General features: G+C 42.4%; 1 protein-coding gene across 2 annotated transcripts; it reads left to right on the top strand.

Annotated features, from left to right (window-relative positions):
- The first annotated feature begins 1,820 nt into the window (after positions 1-1,820).
- On the top strand, positions 1,821-14,055 carry LOC115809831 (protein EFR3 homolog B). Of its 2 annotated transcripts, XM_030771661.1 has the most exons (22): positions 1,821-1,942; positions 2,087-2,237; positions 3,786-3,907; positions 4,642-4,791; positions 6,190-6,324; positions 6,710-6,788; positions 7,049-7,184; positions 8,140-8,298; positions 8,551-8,659; positions 8,913-8,964; positions 9,230-9,387; positions 9,513-9,527; positions 10,361-10,436; positions 10,774-10,935; positions 11,100-11,231; positions 11,525-11,592; positions 11,863-11,990; positions 12,829-12,920; positions 13,188-13,236; positions 13,556-13,659; positions 13,796-13,845; positions 13,950-14,055. In XM_030771661.1, the coding sequence occupies exons 1-22, from the start codon at positions 1,836-1,838 to the stop codon at positions 14,053-14,055; spliced, it is 2,340 nt and encodes a 779-aa protein (XP_030627521.1). In that variant the 5' UTR covers positions 1,821-1,835. The 2 variants fall into 2 exon arrangements, with proteins under 2 accessions (XP_030627521.1, XP_030627520.1); XM_030771660.1 differs by lacking the exon at positions 9,513-9,527 and having other exon boundaries at positions 9,230-9,402; positions 13,553-13,659.
- Positions 14,056-15,506: the final 1,451 nt, after the last annotated feature.

The following is a 15,506-nucleotide window of genomic DNA, read 5'->3' on the forward strand; positions in this document are numbered from 1 at the left end:
TTTCCAAGGTTGTGTGTGTGTGCGCATGTGGAAAAGTCCCTACATTCTTTAAACCATTGTTTTTGTGACAGAAGAAAAGCTTTGTTTCTTTAAGCCTCCTTTAAATCACATTGTGAGCTCTGACTGACGCTTACGTTTTTGAAGTTTAGTGATGCAGGAGAGAATGCTTCTGAAGAAAAGACCTCACTGAGGAGGAAACAGTTAGTCATCTGACAGGCTTTTATCATTCATCTCAACATAGGTACTCAGACTGTACCCAGACAGACTCTGAGAGCACATGATCCTCCCACTTACTCATTTGGCCTTTCCTGTCCCTTTAATATCTGTCTGTATTCGTACAGATATAAATATGTATGTCTATATGATTCTAATTATGTCATTACCACTGACATCAGGTCAGATGAGATGTGGCCATCAGTGAGTGCTATTTAAAAAAAAAACAACCAAACAAAAAAAAACCAAACTTGTTTTCTGGGTAATATTTTGACACGACAAGCACATTGTTTTTTCTTTGCAGAAGTAGCAGTTGCTGTTTCTTGTTTTGAGAGGCTTGGTGGGTGGAGACTTAATGGTGCTTTTGGTTGTGTTAAAAAAAGGAGCCAGAAAAGGCAGATGAAATTTAAATGTGTCTCTCTCTCTCTCTCTCTCTCTCTCTCTCTCTCTCTCCTTCTCTCTCTCTCTCTCTCAGGAGTTTGCGGTTGTTGTGGGGCTTTTAGGCCTCGCTATAAACGGCTTGTGGACAACATTTTCCCAGAGGATCCCGAGGTAACACAAACTCCACGTTGAACTCACTTCACACAATGCGTCTTTCTGCTCCGTGTCTGGACTCTGTGCGCTGTGAATTATGTATGACTGCATTTCTGTATGATTAAATCATACGAGCCCTTTGAATAAAAATATAAAAAATAAATATATTTGAACAAATATGAAGTCTGTACACTTTACACTTTAGGACGAGTTTACATTGCTGTCCTAATACACACCCTTGTCACACGGCCGACCCCTGATTTGTAGGCTAGTACGTCCCACCGCTGCAGTACCATAAAGAACTAGGCTATCTGGACAAAGTGGAGTGAACTGGGTCAGATCGCACAGTCATAACTAATGCTGCCTGCATGATCGCCAAATAATTTTTCATTTTCTGATAACAGTCCTGCGTGGCCAGCTTCAGGCACCCCAGGCTCTGAATACGGGAGGTTTGATTATATACTCATATAAAACCCAGCTCCCATCATCTGTGGGTTTTTTCTCTGTGCCAGTGTGTAGGCACTGGGAGAATAGCAAATAGTAAATTGTGGTGGATTGTTAGGGTGACTCAGCAGACACACACACACACACACACACACACACACACACACACACACATCTATATTGCATTTTACTTCATCTTCTTGAACTGATGCTCTGTTTGCATCTCTGCTTGGCCTCCAAGCTTCCTGGTCCCTTTATCTCTTTCACTGGGTCATCTATTCCTGGGCTGAAGGACTGTGAACTAGGTCAGTCAGTGACTCAAATCCAAATGAGACCCACTCGGTGTTATACAGTACTGGTATATGTACCGGTGTACAAATAAACAGATAATACAATTATGCATTAATACATTTCTTATACATAAATATGTGAGTCTCAGTGGGAGTGCTGTTTCACTGCTCCGTGTGACAGCAGTGATTCCCCTGGGTTGAACCTCTCATTCTTTTTACTTGTGCTCGTCATGTCCAAGAGACAGTGACTCATTCACAGATCTGAAAAGATCTTTTGGTAATTAAAGATTGTGACCTCTTTCTTTCTCTCTCTCTCTCTCACTCTGTCTGCAGGATGGGCTGGTGAAGGCTAATATGGAGAAATTGACGTTTTATGCTCTGTCTGCTCCAGAGAAGTTGGACCGGATTGGTGCCTATCTTTCTGAGAGGTTGTCCCGGGATGTGGCCCGACACAGATATGGGTACTGAGTTCTCGAAATTGAACGTTTTCAATGTTTTTTGTTGTTTTTTGTTATTGGTGTTGGTGGGTTTTTTTTTGGTGTTCAGTGGGAGTAATTGTATTGCAATCCTGTATCCTGTGTGTGTGTGTGTGTGTGTGTGTTCAGGTATGTGTGTATTGCTATGGAGGCCTTGGACCAGCTGTTAATGGCCTGTCACTGTCAGAGCATTAACCTGTTTGTGGAGAGTTTTCTGAAAATGGTGCGGAAACTTCTGGAGGCCGATAAACCCAACCTACAAATCCTGGGAACCAACTCTGTAAGTCTTCGCTTCACACACAGTTACACAGGTGCAAGAGACAGACTCTCGCTGACCATTTCTGAATACGGAAAAACGCACACCCGCTATTGTTTTGACTACAGCCTTACTTACACTCATGCAAGCAGAAGCAAATGGATATTCCATTCTAATCTGGACCATCTGTATGGAATATATAGAAAAACCCACTTCTCCAGTGTAATCTTCCTCTAGCTGTCAAGAAGTTTTAACTCACATAAATGACTCTGGTCTTAGAGGATCTGTTTGCTTTGATTATAGACCAGAGACCAAAAATGACTCAGAGAATCTGTTAGAGTAGGACAAAAATACCTGTTTTTTTTTTTTTGCTGTTGTTGTTGTTGTTGTTCTTGAACAGGAAGTGAGGTTGACATTTGCCTCAGTCTCCTCTCTCCGTACATCTGCACACAAATCTAAAAATATCAACACTTCAGGATTTTATCAAACAATGAAATATGAATGAGCTTGTCAGTTTACATTTGTCAGTTTTTGTTTTCTCCTTAGATGATGGGACATTGCAAAACAATGTCCGGCTCACAAACGTTTTTATCTGTTGTTTTAAAAGTGGCACACAAATGTAAGGGAAGTACTTAGAGTTGTCAGATGACGAGCGTTCAAATCAAAGCGTTGTTTTCCGCATAAAGACAGCCTGAAAAAAAAACGTGCGTCACTGTCTGACTAGAGCTTATTTTAGAAGTAGAAATCAGAGGGTTTGTCTCTGTAACAGTCTCTTCAGAGATCTGCTGTAAAATCCACAACCGTGCTTTAAGCTGTCATCCAGATCTTCATTTTTGTGATAATCTGGACTTATTTTTTAAGATCAAATTTAAATAAGGTCGTCAATCAGCTGATTAGCACGGGTTGATTCATTTGATCAATTGTTGAATCGCCGCGGCTCTCGCTCGTAATCGCCGGCGCTTTTCAACGGCCTCGCGAATCGTATTACGAGAAAATGAAGTATCTTTTAGACGCGTGAGTGCGGCTGAATTAGACCCAGAGTGGGTGAAACCTGTCGTTTAATTACTTTTGCTGAAAAGTAACTATTTGCAGTATTCTGGGTGTCTCTGAAAAACAGCTCAGACTGCGCCGTACCAGACCCCGTTAGGAATCAGCGTTAGCTTAATGAGGCATCTCATTGAATATTCAGAAATGCTATGCCTGGCTTCAAGGCAAACCCTTGCTGCGATTGTAGGCAAGGGAATCGGTTGTTTGCTGATTAATTCAGAGTAGCGTAAAGTAGAATGTCAGCCCATTAAAGTTTAAAAGCTGTCTCTTTTTTGTGTACTGATTTCCTGTTTAGCGTTGAGCGGCAGAGCACGGCTTTTTTTGGACTTGAATTCATTAAAACTGACTTAATGCATTTGACTCTCTGTCAGACAGAGTTGACCTTCTGAAGTCAATCTGTTTGAGCTTGTTTAAATCTGTCAGGGCTTCATTCTGCCCACACTCACACTTATTTTCTCTGTGGGGTTTTTTTTTGGGGGGGTTCCTTTGCCTCTCTCCTCCTCCTTCATCCCCATTTCTTTCCAGTTTGTGAAATTTGCCAACATTGAGGAGGATACGCCGTCATACCATCGCAGTTACGACTTCTTTGTGTCACGTTTCAGTGAGATGTGTCACTCTAACTACGAGGATCCAGACATCCGCACCAAGTAAGAGCTCACTGCCACATCTCATTACGTCTGAACACACATAACCACACAGCACCAAATTATGACATTGCACAAAAAAAAACAAGACAAAACACAACACTGCGTTATGAAAGATTACAACTCATTATTACTCCTGAAAGATTATGAAACGTTATGAAGGATTATTACGCTTTACTACACAAAACGACAAATGACCACATTGCACTTTATTTTCAAAGATCGCTACGCTTAACTTTACAAAACAACAGAATAACACTGATACTATACATGTTTGCTTCGCTGAACCCGTGAAAGTAGAATATGTTACTACACATAGCCACTCGGTTCTTTGTTATGAAAGATTACTACCCATGATGATACAAACCTACACATTACTGTACAAAGTACTGAACCTTGCCGTACAATGCTACAGATTACTATTTACACTGAGGCAGTTTTCATGATGCTTTGCATTAGTAAAATGTAACATTCAGATAGCATAATGAGGCTTGTGTTTCAGTCCATTTGCTTCTCAGCTCATCCCTGTGTTTACACATGCTGGTACTGGGTGAATCATACTGTGTGTGTTTGTATGTGAGGGCATATGAGCGTGTGTGTGTGCGTGTGTGTGTGTGTGGTATGAACGCCCTTCATGGTGTGGCGAGGAGGACCGTTTGTGTAGATGTATAAAATGAATGTGTATGTGTTCATAATCTGTGTGTGTGTGTGTGTGTGTGTGTGTGTGTGCGCCATAGGATTCGTATGGCGGGCATAAAGGGACTCCAGGGTGTGGTGAGGAAGACAGTGAATGATGAATTGCAGGCAAATATCTGGGACCCTCAGCACATGGATAAGATTGTTCCCTCACTGCTCTTCAACCTGCAGACCGGAGAGGGCACAGAAAGGTCAGACAAAACTCATTTACCCTCAGCTTAAAGCCTTGGAAGGCTTTACTGTAACTGGTAGTTTATTCTTGCGCTTAAACATCCAAAAATACTCTAAAAAAATTAAAAGTGTGGTAACCTTGGATTCATCCTGCTCCATAGAATATTACTGAATTTAATCATACTACCTTCCGTTAAAAAGTTGATTCTTTTACAATCGTCTGCAGCTTAATCAGTGGTCCGTCAACTTTTTGATCTGAGTGTTAAGTGATTATACAGCTATATTGTGAAGCTCTCTCTTAAAACAGCACTGCTGGAAACACATTACACACTGCTCCTGACCGAGATGCAGTTATGTGTTGGATCACCATATATAAAATATAAAACCTACATCTGTGGGTTCCTGAAAATGGAAGCTTACTTCGTTATTTTCCTCATTCCCATGTCTACCAAAGACTTCTTTTGGTCGTTGCATCCTTTTTGTTTTTGTTAAAGATTTAGCGTTCGTAGCAACGTTAGTCTCTATGGAATGACAGTAAATGGAAAGGGGCCTTCAGATTGAAGCATCCAAGAGAGCATCAAAATTCCATACAAATATCTATCAAATATCATCAGATGTCTGATTTGGAACAATGCAATGTGGAGCCAAGTGATTATGCGGCGAGTTTAGGAAGCATGTGTTTCCTGTTATATTTAGCAGAACAAAAGCTTCCAGTATTTCTGCGGTCTCAGGAGGCTTGTGACGTGTCCTGACCTGCCCTTGTCTTATTCCTAGCAACTCTCTGTGAAAATGCCGAGTTGACCGTGTTATATAAACCTGCTGTCGTGGCTCCCGTGGTGTATCCCGCTTTGGTTTCATTAACCTGACAGGAGAAATGATGAAATCTACTTTAAGATACTTTCTTTGTTGTTCAAGATGCTAACGACTTCCGTAAACAGTGATTTTCATGACTGAAAATGATTGGAGTCGTGGAACATTACATTTCTGGCCACTTTACGGAAAGCAATGCAGCGTGAGATGGTGGTTAGTACTTTCGGTACGGTTTTCTTTCTTTGAGCAGTGTCTTCCGCGTGAACAGGTGGAGTGTCAGAGCCCTCAGTCACATAATGCAGTAAAACCGTGTGAAGTCAGTGTGAGGAAAGAGGTAGAGCATAATTAATAACCTGTTAATCATTAATGAGGCAGAAAGGAACAGGCACAGTGGGGCTCAAAGAGCGCACATTTAATAAATCTTGAATAATGAATTAGGCTGCTTCAGGGAAGAACTCATAGCAGAGCCCAAACAAGGCCTTAATTATACATGAGCTTCAGTGTAATTTTGGCCTCGCTCTCTCTCCTGCGTCAGTGCCTGAGGACGTCCAAACAATAACAGCCGAATGCCACCGTCACCCCTTTCTCTTCTCTTTCTCTCTCTCCAGCCGTTCCCCCTCTCCGCTACAGGCAAGCGAGAAAGAGAAAGAGAGCCCCGCAGAGCTGACCGAACGCTGTTTCCGGGAGCTTCTGGGTCGTGCAGCTTACGGCAACATAAAGAATGCAGTCACCCCTGTTCTCATGTAAGACAGGCATACACATGTAAACACACACACACACACACACACGTGCACACACATACACACACCCGCGCGCACACACACACACACACACACGCACGCACGCACACACACACACACAAACACCTCAGTCTGAGTAACCTCTACATTTCTCTAAGCTACTGTCTCTCCGACAGTCGTCAGGTTGCATTCTCACACCCTCAGTGATTGAATAATGGAAAGTGCCTAACAGCATTTGGAGACTAAAGTTTGAAAATAATGTTGCCAGACTGTTTATTTGCCTTTTTAAAAAAAAAAAAAAAAAAAAAAGTTCTGTGTGTTCTCTGCCCCCCCACACAATCTCTCATCCTTTCTTTCTCACTCTCTTTCTCTTTCTCTCCTCCCCCAGGCACCTAGATAACCACTCTCTGTGGGAGGGGAAGACCTTTGCTGTGCGCTGCTTTAAGATCATTATGTACTCTATTCAGGTAAGCCGAGAATTTTCTTCAGTTACGCTGGCAGTGGATCACGACCTCATCCATGTTTAAATGCCTGTTTCTCTCTCTTTTTCTACAATGTGCATACACTGTGGTGCAAAAAAATGGTCTGTTCTGTTAACATGGCAACCTGTAATCTCAGGAATAAGGCTGGAGACATAACTCACTGTCATAGACAAACGTAATTTGAGCTATGGATGTGGATTCAGTCTCTCTTTGTTTCTCTCTCTGTCTCTCTCTGTCTCTCTTAGTCTCAGCATTCTCACCTGGTTATCCAGCAGTTGCTGGGTCATCTGGATGCAAACAGCAAGAGCTCAGCCAGGGTGCGTGCTGGGATAGTGGAGGTCTTATTAGAGGCAGCAGCCATAGCAGCCAGTGGCTCTGTGGGTGAGTGTGGATGGATGGATCAGAGATAAACATAAAAAAAAAAAAATTACAGAGGGAGAGAGAGAGAGAGAGACTGAAGAGAGGAGGCAACTGTTAGGTTAAAAAACACACGATAACACAGTCTTAAGTACATGCATGTGCACATACACATTAATGCATTCTCTGTACAGACAGGCACCAAAGTTACAACAAATTGCAGTTCATAATATGGTCACATTCATTATCTTAGTTTTCACAATTCCATACTCACACACATTCATTCACAAGAGCAGTGTTGTGAAAATGTTAATCAATGCGGTTATGTGCAGAGATCAACTACAATGTTCTTGTGCAAGGCACTGTGGAAAAGCCTTGATCCTGAAAACCCTTCTTTCCAGACCTGGAAAAGGCCGGAAATTTAGATTTAAATTTCAGGGTCGTACAGCAAATTTAGATTTAAATTTCCAGTGTTCTGGAAAAAAAAAAAGGATTTTTCCTGTTGATGGAGTACTCTACACAGAATTATGCTGAAATGCAACATTATCGCTTTCACAGAATAAAGAAGTGACATGACACCATGACACTGCTCAGACCCGATCATCCGTACTTTTCAGTTTTTCCCTCTTGACGTTAGGTTACTTTGTGAAAGGGACTACAGAAATGAAATTGAATTGAATATGGTTCATGACCTTTACACATAACAACACAATTGAATAAAGAGTAGAATGAAAAAGTCTGGAATTCGTCCATGAGGAAAGAGCAAGAACCCTGAATGACACTGAGTCACATAACAGTAAGCATCTGTGTCAGTAAGCAAAGTTATACATTCACTCACACTGACTCACACACGCCATCTTCAGTCTCCCGCACTGTTTTTATATGTATATATATCTCACCACTAGGGGGTGCTGTTTGCATAGTGAGGGTATACTATGGAGGCATATGTGGAAATTGATGTGTGGATGTTGTTTGACAGGCCCCACTGTGCTGGAGGTGTTTAACACACTGCTGAGGCATTTGAGACTCAGTGTGGACTATGAGCTGACAGGCACCTATGACCCCACCAACATCGGCACCAAGATCATCAAAGAACATGAAGAGAGACAGCTGCAGGAGGCCGTCATCAGGACTATCGGTGTGTGTGTGTGTGTGTGTGTGTGTGTGTGTGTGTGTGTTAGAGAAGCGTTGTCTGGGTGCATTAGATTGTCAGTGCTTGATCGTAAGTCAGAAATCCCTGCTGGTTTTTTTTTTTTGAGTCTCCACAGTAGCACATTTAGAATCTTCTGTCTACAGATCATTAAACTTTAAACACATTCATTAAACTAATTCTCTTGTCTGTTCTCTCTCTGTCTGTTCCTGCGCCTGCCCGACTGTTTTGCGCCTCCAGGTTCTTTTGCCAACACTTTGCCGACGTACCAGCGGTCAGAGGTCATGTTATTTATCATGGGGAAGGTCCCTATTCCAGGTCTGCTCTCAGCTGTCACCACGGGATCAGGGTCTGTACTGCCAACACGGCTGTCATTTTAAATGACCTCTCCTAACCTCATATTAATAGCCTGCATTTTAGCACTGTAGGAATTCAAGCCCCCCCCCAATATTGGCAGTTTAAATCTTAATTGAAATAGGTTAGAATGATACCGAGGAGTGTCATTATGTGAACTGTTTTACCTCCAGGCCAGTTTAACTTCTAAATGAAATAGGTTTGAATGATACAGAGGAGTGTCATTATGTGAATTGTTTTATCTCCAGGCCTGAGGGGAACAGGATGATTCAGGTCATGCTGCTGAAGTCTCTGAGACAGGTAATTACCTTTCAGTGATTCACAAATCAGATGGAGAATATTCACATCTTTTCCAAAGCTGACAGATAGATGCGAGATTATTTATTTATTTAACACATGTCATTCAGAGACACGACTGGATGCGTTTGCTTTCACAGAGAACAGATGAAAGACCAAAACAGATGAAACACGTCCTTTAATATCGGATTATGAAAGAATGTAGATTAACTTATTGTTGTTATCATTATTATCAAATCGTTATCGTCTGTCTTCTTTTTGGCCGTAGGTGACGTGTGGGTTCCAGACGACCAACATGTTGACGGCCCTGCCCAACTCTTTCCTGGACCCCCTGCTCTCCTTCTCTCTCCTGGAGGACCCTGAGATCCGGCTGCTCGTCCTTGAGATCCTCGTCAGCCTTATCGATCGCCACGACAACCGGCCCAAGTTCCCCACCATCAGGTGTGCGCCTGCGTGTGTCAAAAGTGAAGGTTTAACAGGGAGTGTTGTTTTATCCCATTCAACCTAGAAACAAAGATTTTAAAGACCTTATCCGTAAAGGAGGCCTACAGAATACAGGGATTACGGTTTACCTGTTACTGGATTAAAACAAACGTGAAAAAAAAAAAGAAGTCATTTTCATCCAGAGTGGGTGTTTTTCCTACATGCGGTAACATGTACAGTTTGAATGAGTCCTCTGTAATGTGGCAAAGGATTCCCTCTCACCGTGAAATGCCTGAGACAGGGATGTAGTAACACGGTGTTGGTGTGAAAGTGTTAACTTGCTTCTGGGGAGTTGTTAAAACTGTGAAGCTGTTAAAACTGAATCTGGAGTAAACTGCAGAGAAACGAACATCTGCTGATGATTAGGCAAAACGTGTCGAGTCTCGGTCCCTTGAAGTGAACAATAAAAAAAAAAAAAGAAAAAAAGTGCGATAGCTAAATTTGCAGCGTGAGATGACACAGATGGATGTTCAGAAATCTACAATGCTGTTTTTTTTTTTTAATGTAAAAATTGGCAATGGTTAAAAAAAAAAAAGCAAAAGGACAAAGATCTCTAACTAGACGTTGCGTTTAACACTAAATTTAAAATTGTACTTAATGTGAGTATGTAGCTGCAGGAAATGCCTTTTCGTGTCATGATCTTCTGTACAGAAACAGTTGTGTTTTAAGAGACGTTTCTTTTGGAACATGTTCGATAGTGACCATAAGGAAACTTGAACATTCTTCATCTTCTTCATCTTCTCGAATTACTATTTTTCCCCAAACTGATCCCTGTCACGCTACAAGACACACATACAAACTCTAATGTATGGCGACACATAGTACTATATACACAGTGATGTCACTCACACATCCACACACACAAACACAGTGCGTATGGAGAGAGTGAACTTGTCTTTCTCTGTCTTTCCTGCAGCATTATCTCTGACATCTCTGTCCTGAAACTCAAAGTGGACAAGTGTTCCCGTCAGGACAACCTCTTCATGAAAAAGGTAATATTCATTTCTCTTACCTTGTCTTCACTTTTTTTTTTTTTTTGCTTTCATTCACTTTCACAGAGAGTCTCTCACTCTCTGTGACTCTTCACAGGTTTTTATGTATATATTTCCAGTTTTATATGGCTGTCAATGCAATGTTAGAGACAACTGTGCGGTCAAGTAAACGGATCCCTTTGCTGGACCTGTGCTCTTTGATACCTTCAATAACTGATCCAGGATCAGTCTACTTTTAGTGTGTGTCTAGTCTGAACGGATTGTGTAATCATAGCCTTTTTGCGTGTGTGTATGTGTGTTTGTTTGTGTGTGTGTGTGTGTGTGTTTTACTTCACAGCACGCTCAGCAGCTGTACAGACACATTTTCCTGTCGTGTAAAGAGCAGGACAGTACGCAGCCTCACTTTGAGATGCTCTTTGTGTTCCTGGCTCTCATCAGCATGGAGCTTGCTAACGAGGAGGTGGTGGTGGACCTCATCCGCCTGGCACTGGCCCTTCAGGTATTCCACGCGCCTCCACCTGGCACTGAACTGTGTATTATCTGTTTTCTGTTTATTATTGATTAGTTAATTATTCTCTACAGATCTGTTTTTTTTAAGCAAACACATACGTTTCTCTCTCTCTCTCTGTCTCTCTCTCTCTCCCTCGCTCATTCTTCCTGTAGGACTTGGCATTGTCCAGTGAGGAGAACTTGCCTGTGTTTAACCGCTGTGCAGTTCATGCCCTCTCTGCCGCCTATCTCAATCTCATCAGCCAGCTCACCACCGTTCCTGCCTTCTGCCAACACGTCCACGAGGTCTGTTCCTGTCTGTCTGTTCCTGTCTGTCTGTTCATGTGTGTGTTCACCCATTCGTTTCTGTTTGGTGTGTTTGTGTGTGTGGCCCCACTGGTCCTTTGCAAGCAGCTGTACGTTTCTTTCCAAAAATGAAAGAAAGACAGAAGAGGAGAGTCAGTGCAAGTGTGATAATGAAGGTGTAATTGCTTTGTGCATGTTTAGGGTTTGTTGTTTTGTTATTAAGAAATTACAGCAGGCATGGACACTGCGGTACGGCTTTTTTCCGATCATTTTCACCCTATGATTTTTCGTAGGTGATTGAGATGAGACAGAAAGAAGCACCTTACCTCCTACCCGAAGACGTCTTCGTCGAAAGTCCAAAGTAAGCCCATCCATAACCTGTTTACTGAGCCGCGCTATCGTCAGTCATAGCTCCCTGGTGGCCTGAATAAAAAACTGACCCATTCCTGACTGTGTTACCATAAGGCTGACAGGCCTGGGGGCAGTCTTTAGCTGTGGCCCAGGGACGGGATTATTACCTTTTTCTTCAGTGTCCCAACTTCTGTCTCTGCCTGTCAATGCAGAACTCTCATGACTCTCACATTCCCTCTCTCTCTCCTTCTGTATCTCTCTCGTTCGCTCCCTCTGCCAGGATCCCTCAGACTCTGGAGAAGTCTGAAGAGGCGGTTTGGTTCCTGCAGACAAAGATCACGGAGGTTCTCGGAGGCAGTGGCTACAATACAGAGAGGCTCGCCACACCTTACATCCCACAGTTCACAGGTACGGCGCTTCCCACAAGCAGAAGAATCACCCACATTGTAACAGCATACTCCATCCTCTTTGTCAGTCCTAAATGCCACGGCACGTTAGGCAGGCAGCGTAGAGCGAAAACGATATTACTTCTCTGCACAAAAGCGGGAGTCCAGATGGCTAGATCTAACCGAGACAGTTCCCAGAATGTCTGGCTCAAAAAAAAAAACAAACCCCAAGTCTGAACCCCCTACCTCCGGCGAAGGATCAGACAGCATGTTTCTCAGCAGGACTGGGCTCTTTCGCTGAGTCCGTGTGGGCGGATTGTCTAAGGTCACAGGGGGGCTGGCTGTAAAAAAAACAAGAGCAGAACACCGGCCAATCCAGGAGCTGAGCCAAGAGTCACCTGCACATTTGTCAGAAGAAAAACCGGCACAACTCAGCAAAGAGCGCTGAACTCTTTACAGTTCTGGTCAACCTGCCCGGAGAGTTTGTTTGTATCCGATTTGTAGTGTCTATTGAACCTAAGTCTGTGGTCTGATTTTGAAACTTGCGTTTGTCAGACACAATTTGTTTTTCTTTTAATAGCAAGAAAGCAACAGTGTGTGAAGACAATGTGTTTTTTTTTTTGGGTTTTTTTTGGAGCAGGGGAGGTTGATTTGTTGTTTTTGTTGACTATGGGTTTTTCAGGACATCTGCCGAAAGATCTTTTTGCTGCTTTGTTTTGACTAGCACAGAGAACTTGTTCTACTGGTTTTGGCTGTGTTGGCTGGGAAGGATTGAACTGGTAGACTTAATACCTAGATTAGACTGTTTTGAGTACAAAAAGGGTCCCTGTGTTGATAAAGCGGCTTCTCTCTGTATTCAGACGAAGATCGTCTGTCGAAGCGGAAGAGCGTCGGAGAAACAATCTCTCTCCAGGTTGAGGTTGATTCCAGAAACAGCCCAGAGAAAGAGGAGGTGAGACATAAACACACAAACACACACACATGCACTCCCAATCTTAGATGACTTCTGAATGATAACTGTATAGTATAGATACACACATAGACTCACCACTACACTCGATGTAGATGCCCAAGGCCTCAGGACGGATCCAGGGGACCTTAATGTGAAGGGCTGTTTTGATTATCGTATAAATAGTATGTTCTTCTGTAGATTCATATCCTTCTCTAATGCCGATACAATACTTTCTCTCTTTTTCCCTTCTCTTCTCCCTCCCCTCAGAGAACCCCAGCTGAACAGATCACATTTGAGACACTAAAGAATACCATTGGTAAGTCTGGCCCTCTGTGCGTGCTATGCACGTGTTGTTTGTGGGCTCATGGGTAGTGTTGACAGAGATGCAGTACTTGTCCTTCTTCAGCCGTATGGAAATTACTGGTGGTCAGTTGTGGTTTTTTTCCCCCCACTGTGTTGTCTGCTTGTGACTTTTATTGGCAAACACAAACTAGCAAAAAAAAATGTTAGATTACATCAGGCAACTTTATTCTTAGGCCTTTCCATCACAGCCATTCTGCCTATATGTATGGATGTATTTATTGTTATCCTGTGTGTGTGTGTGTGTGTGTGTGTACCAATGTGTTCTGCAGTAGACAGCGTGGGAATGGAGGAGCAGGAGAGGGAGCGAAGGCGACAAGTCGTGGAGAAGTTCCAGAAGGCTCCGTTTGAAGAAATAGCTGCCCACTGTGGTGCCAGAGTGAGTTTTTCCAGAGCCTTAATTGTTTGAGTCACACAGCTCAGCCAACGACTATGCAAGATGCAATATATAAGGGACAATGAACTGGAAACAAATCAGTCTTATTTAGTCTAACTTATCTTCTTTCTTCTCATAGGCCACAATGCTGCAAAGCAAACTCAATCAGATCTTTGAAATCACCATCAGGTAAGTGGCACATTAGCATTCATCGTGATGAGATATTTTGCTTACTTTACTGCTTCTGCAAAAAAAGTTTCATCCTTTTCTCCATCTTTCTTTCTGCCCTCCAGGCCTCCTCCAAGTCCCTCTGGGACCATCACTGCGGGTTATGGTCAGACCCAAAGCCGATCTGTCCCTGTCTACGAGATGAAATTCCCAGATCTGTGTGTGTATTAGCACTAATTGACTCAGGAATCAGAAACACACTCACACATGAACACACACACACACACATACACACACACACACAGACACTCTCTCTCTCTCTCTCTCTCTCGAAGCAACACTGACTGGACTGTCTCTCAATCTGCACTGTAACTACTGAACATGTGGAAGAAAAAAAAACAAACCTTTAAACAAAAGGTCAGGATGAACTTCCTCCGTTTCATCTTTTGTATAAATTCACGCTGAAACGAAACGCCAGAAATTTCATCACGGGCGACGTGGTACGCATCTGTAACCGGGCGCACGAGGAAGAGGACATTCGCTGAGAGGAATACGAAGCAGAAATCCTACCACAGATATTATGTCCATGCTCAGAAAGTATTGGCCCTGTCTCTTCAATTTGGAAGCAGACGTCATCACCAAGTCTCAGCTGTAGCTGCGTGTGCCGATGAAAACCAGACATTCATTAAGAAAATGTGTTTTTTTTTCTCTCCTTTGTGGAACAAATTAAAATGAGGTCAGTTTGTTTGGTTAAAATGTAGTGTTCCAGTATCCACTGTTTTTATAACTCTGATTGCATTGGTGCTACTTTTATTTTGTTGCTTTTAATGTGACATCATCCTTTTTTTTTAAAAAAAAAAAATGCATTTTTTTAAACTCACACTAGCTGATTTAGGTCAATGCAGAGTGGTCTTACGTGTACTGATTTTTTTTTTTAGCCCTGGTAACATATATGGGGTGCTTTTTAGGAACCAAAAACGAAAAAAAAAACAAAAACCCTTTGTCCAAAAGTGTCCTCCAGTTACTCGTGCCAATTCCACCCCTTTCGGTCAGAGATGGGGTGAGTCATTTGAACAGCAAAAGCATATTTCCTCCAGGGCCTGGTCCAGTCATGTTCATTCCTACAGCCTTCAGATCAATCTACATTTCCTTCTTAAGTGCTTCAGACCTATACTTGACACTTTTCTGTTGTTTCTTTTAGCATGTGCTGCATAGTAACAAGCAACACTGTACTGGTTTTATTTACTGTACACAGCATCACTCTCTTTGAGACATATCATCAAATCTATGTAAATCAGTAGGTTTTTGGTGTACGGAGAAAAAGATCTGATTTTAGACTGCACGGACTTAGCCGTAGATTCAGAGATTCTGTTGATAATAGCGTATGTAGATGAGACTAAATCCTGTGTATTTATGGATAACTAACCAGCATATCCGTATCCAAATAAGCTTTTTTTTTTTCTTTTTTTTTTCTTAGATTAACCAGCCAGAAACATAATGCGTAGCCAGTTAAGTGCAGACCTTTGGGACAGTCACAAATTGAAATGTATATAACTGAAATGTTTTTGACTGTGAGAAAGTGTTTGTGATCCTACAGTGATGGTAGCATTGTTACACAAGACACAACCCCCCATTGTAATTTCACTATGGTAGACTAGAGGTCTAGTTTCCAGAAAGTGCCA

The sequence above is a fragment of the Chanos chanos genome, chromosome 4 (genome assembly GCF_902362185.1).
Source record: "Chanos chanos chromosome 4, fChaCha1.1, whole genome shotgun sequence".
Taxonomy (NCBI): Eukaryota; Metazoa; Chordata; class Actinopteri; order Gonorynchiformes; family Chanidae; genus Chanos; species Chanos chanos.

Excerpts from the sequence above, each read along its gene's own strand:
- LOC115809831 (XM_030771660.1), top strand. The coding sequence starts at position 1,836 with ATGGAGAAATTGACGTTTTATGCTCTGTCTGCTCCAGAGAAGTTGGAC. Across the intron at positions 6,325-6,709 it reads GCAGTCACCCCTGTTCTCAT|GCACCTAGATAACCACTCTC; the intron begins GTAAGACAGGCA and ends CTCCTCCCCCAG. Across the intron at positions 8,965-9,229 it reads TGCTGAAGTCTCTGAGACAG|GTGACGTGTGGGTTCCAGAC; the intron begins GTAATTACCTTT and ends TTTTGGCCGTAG.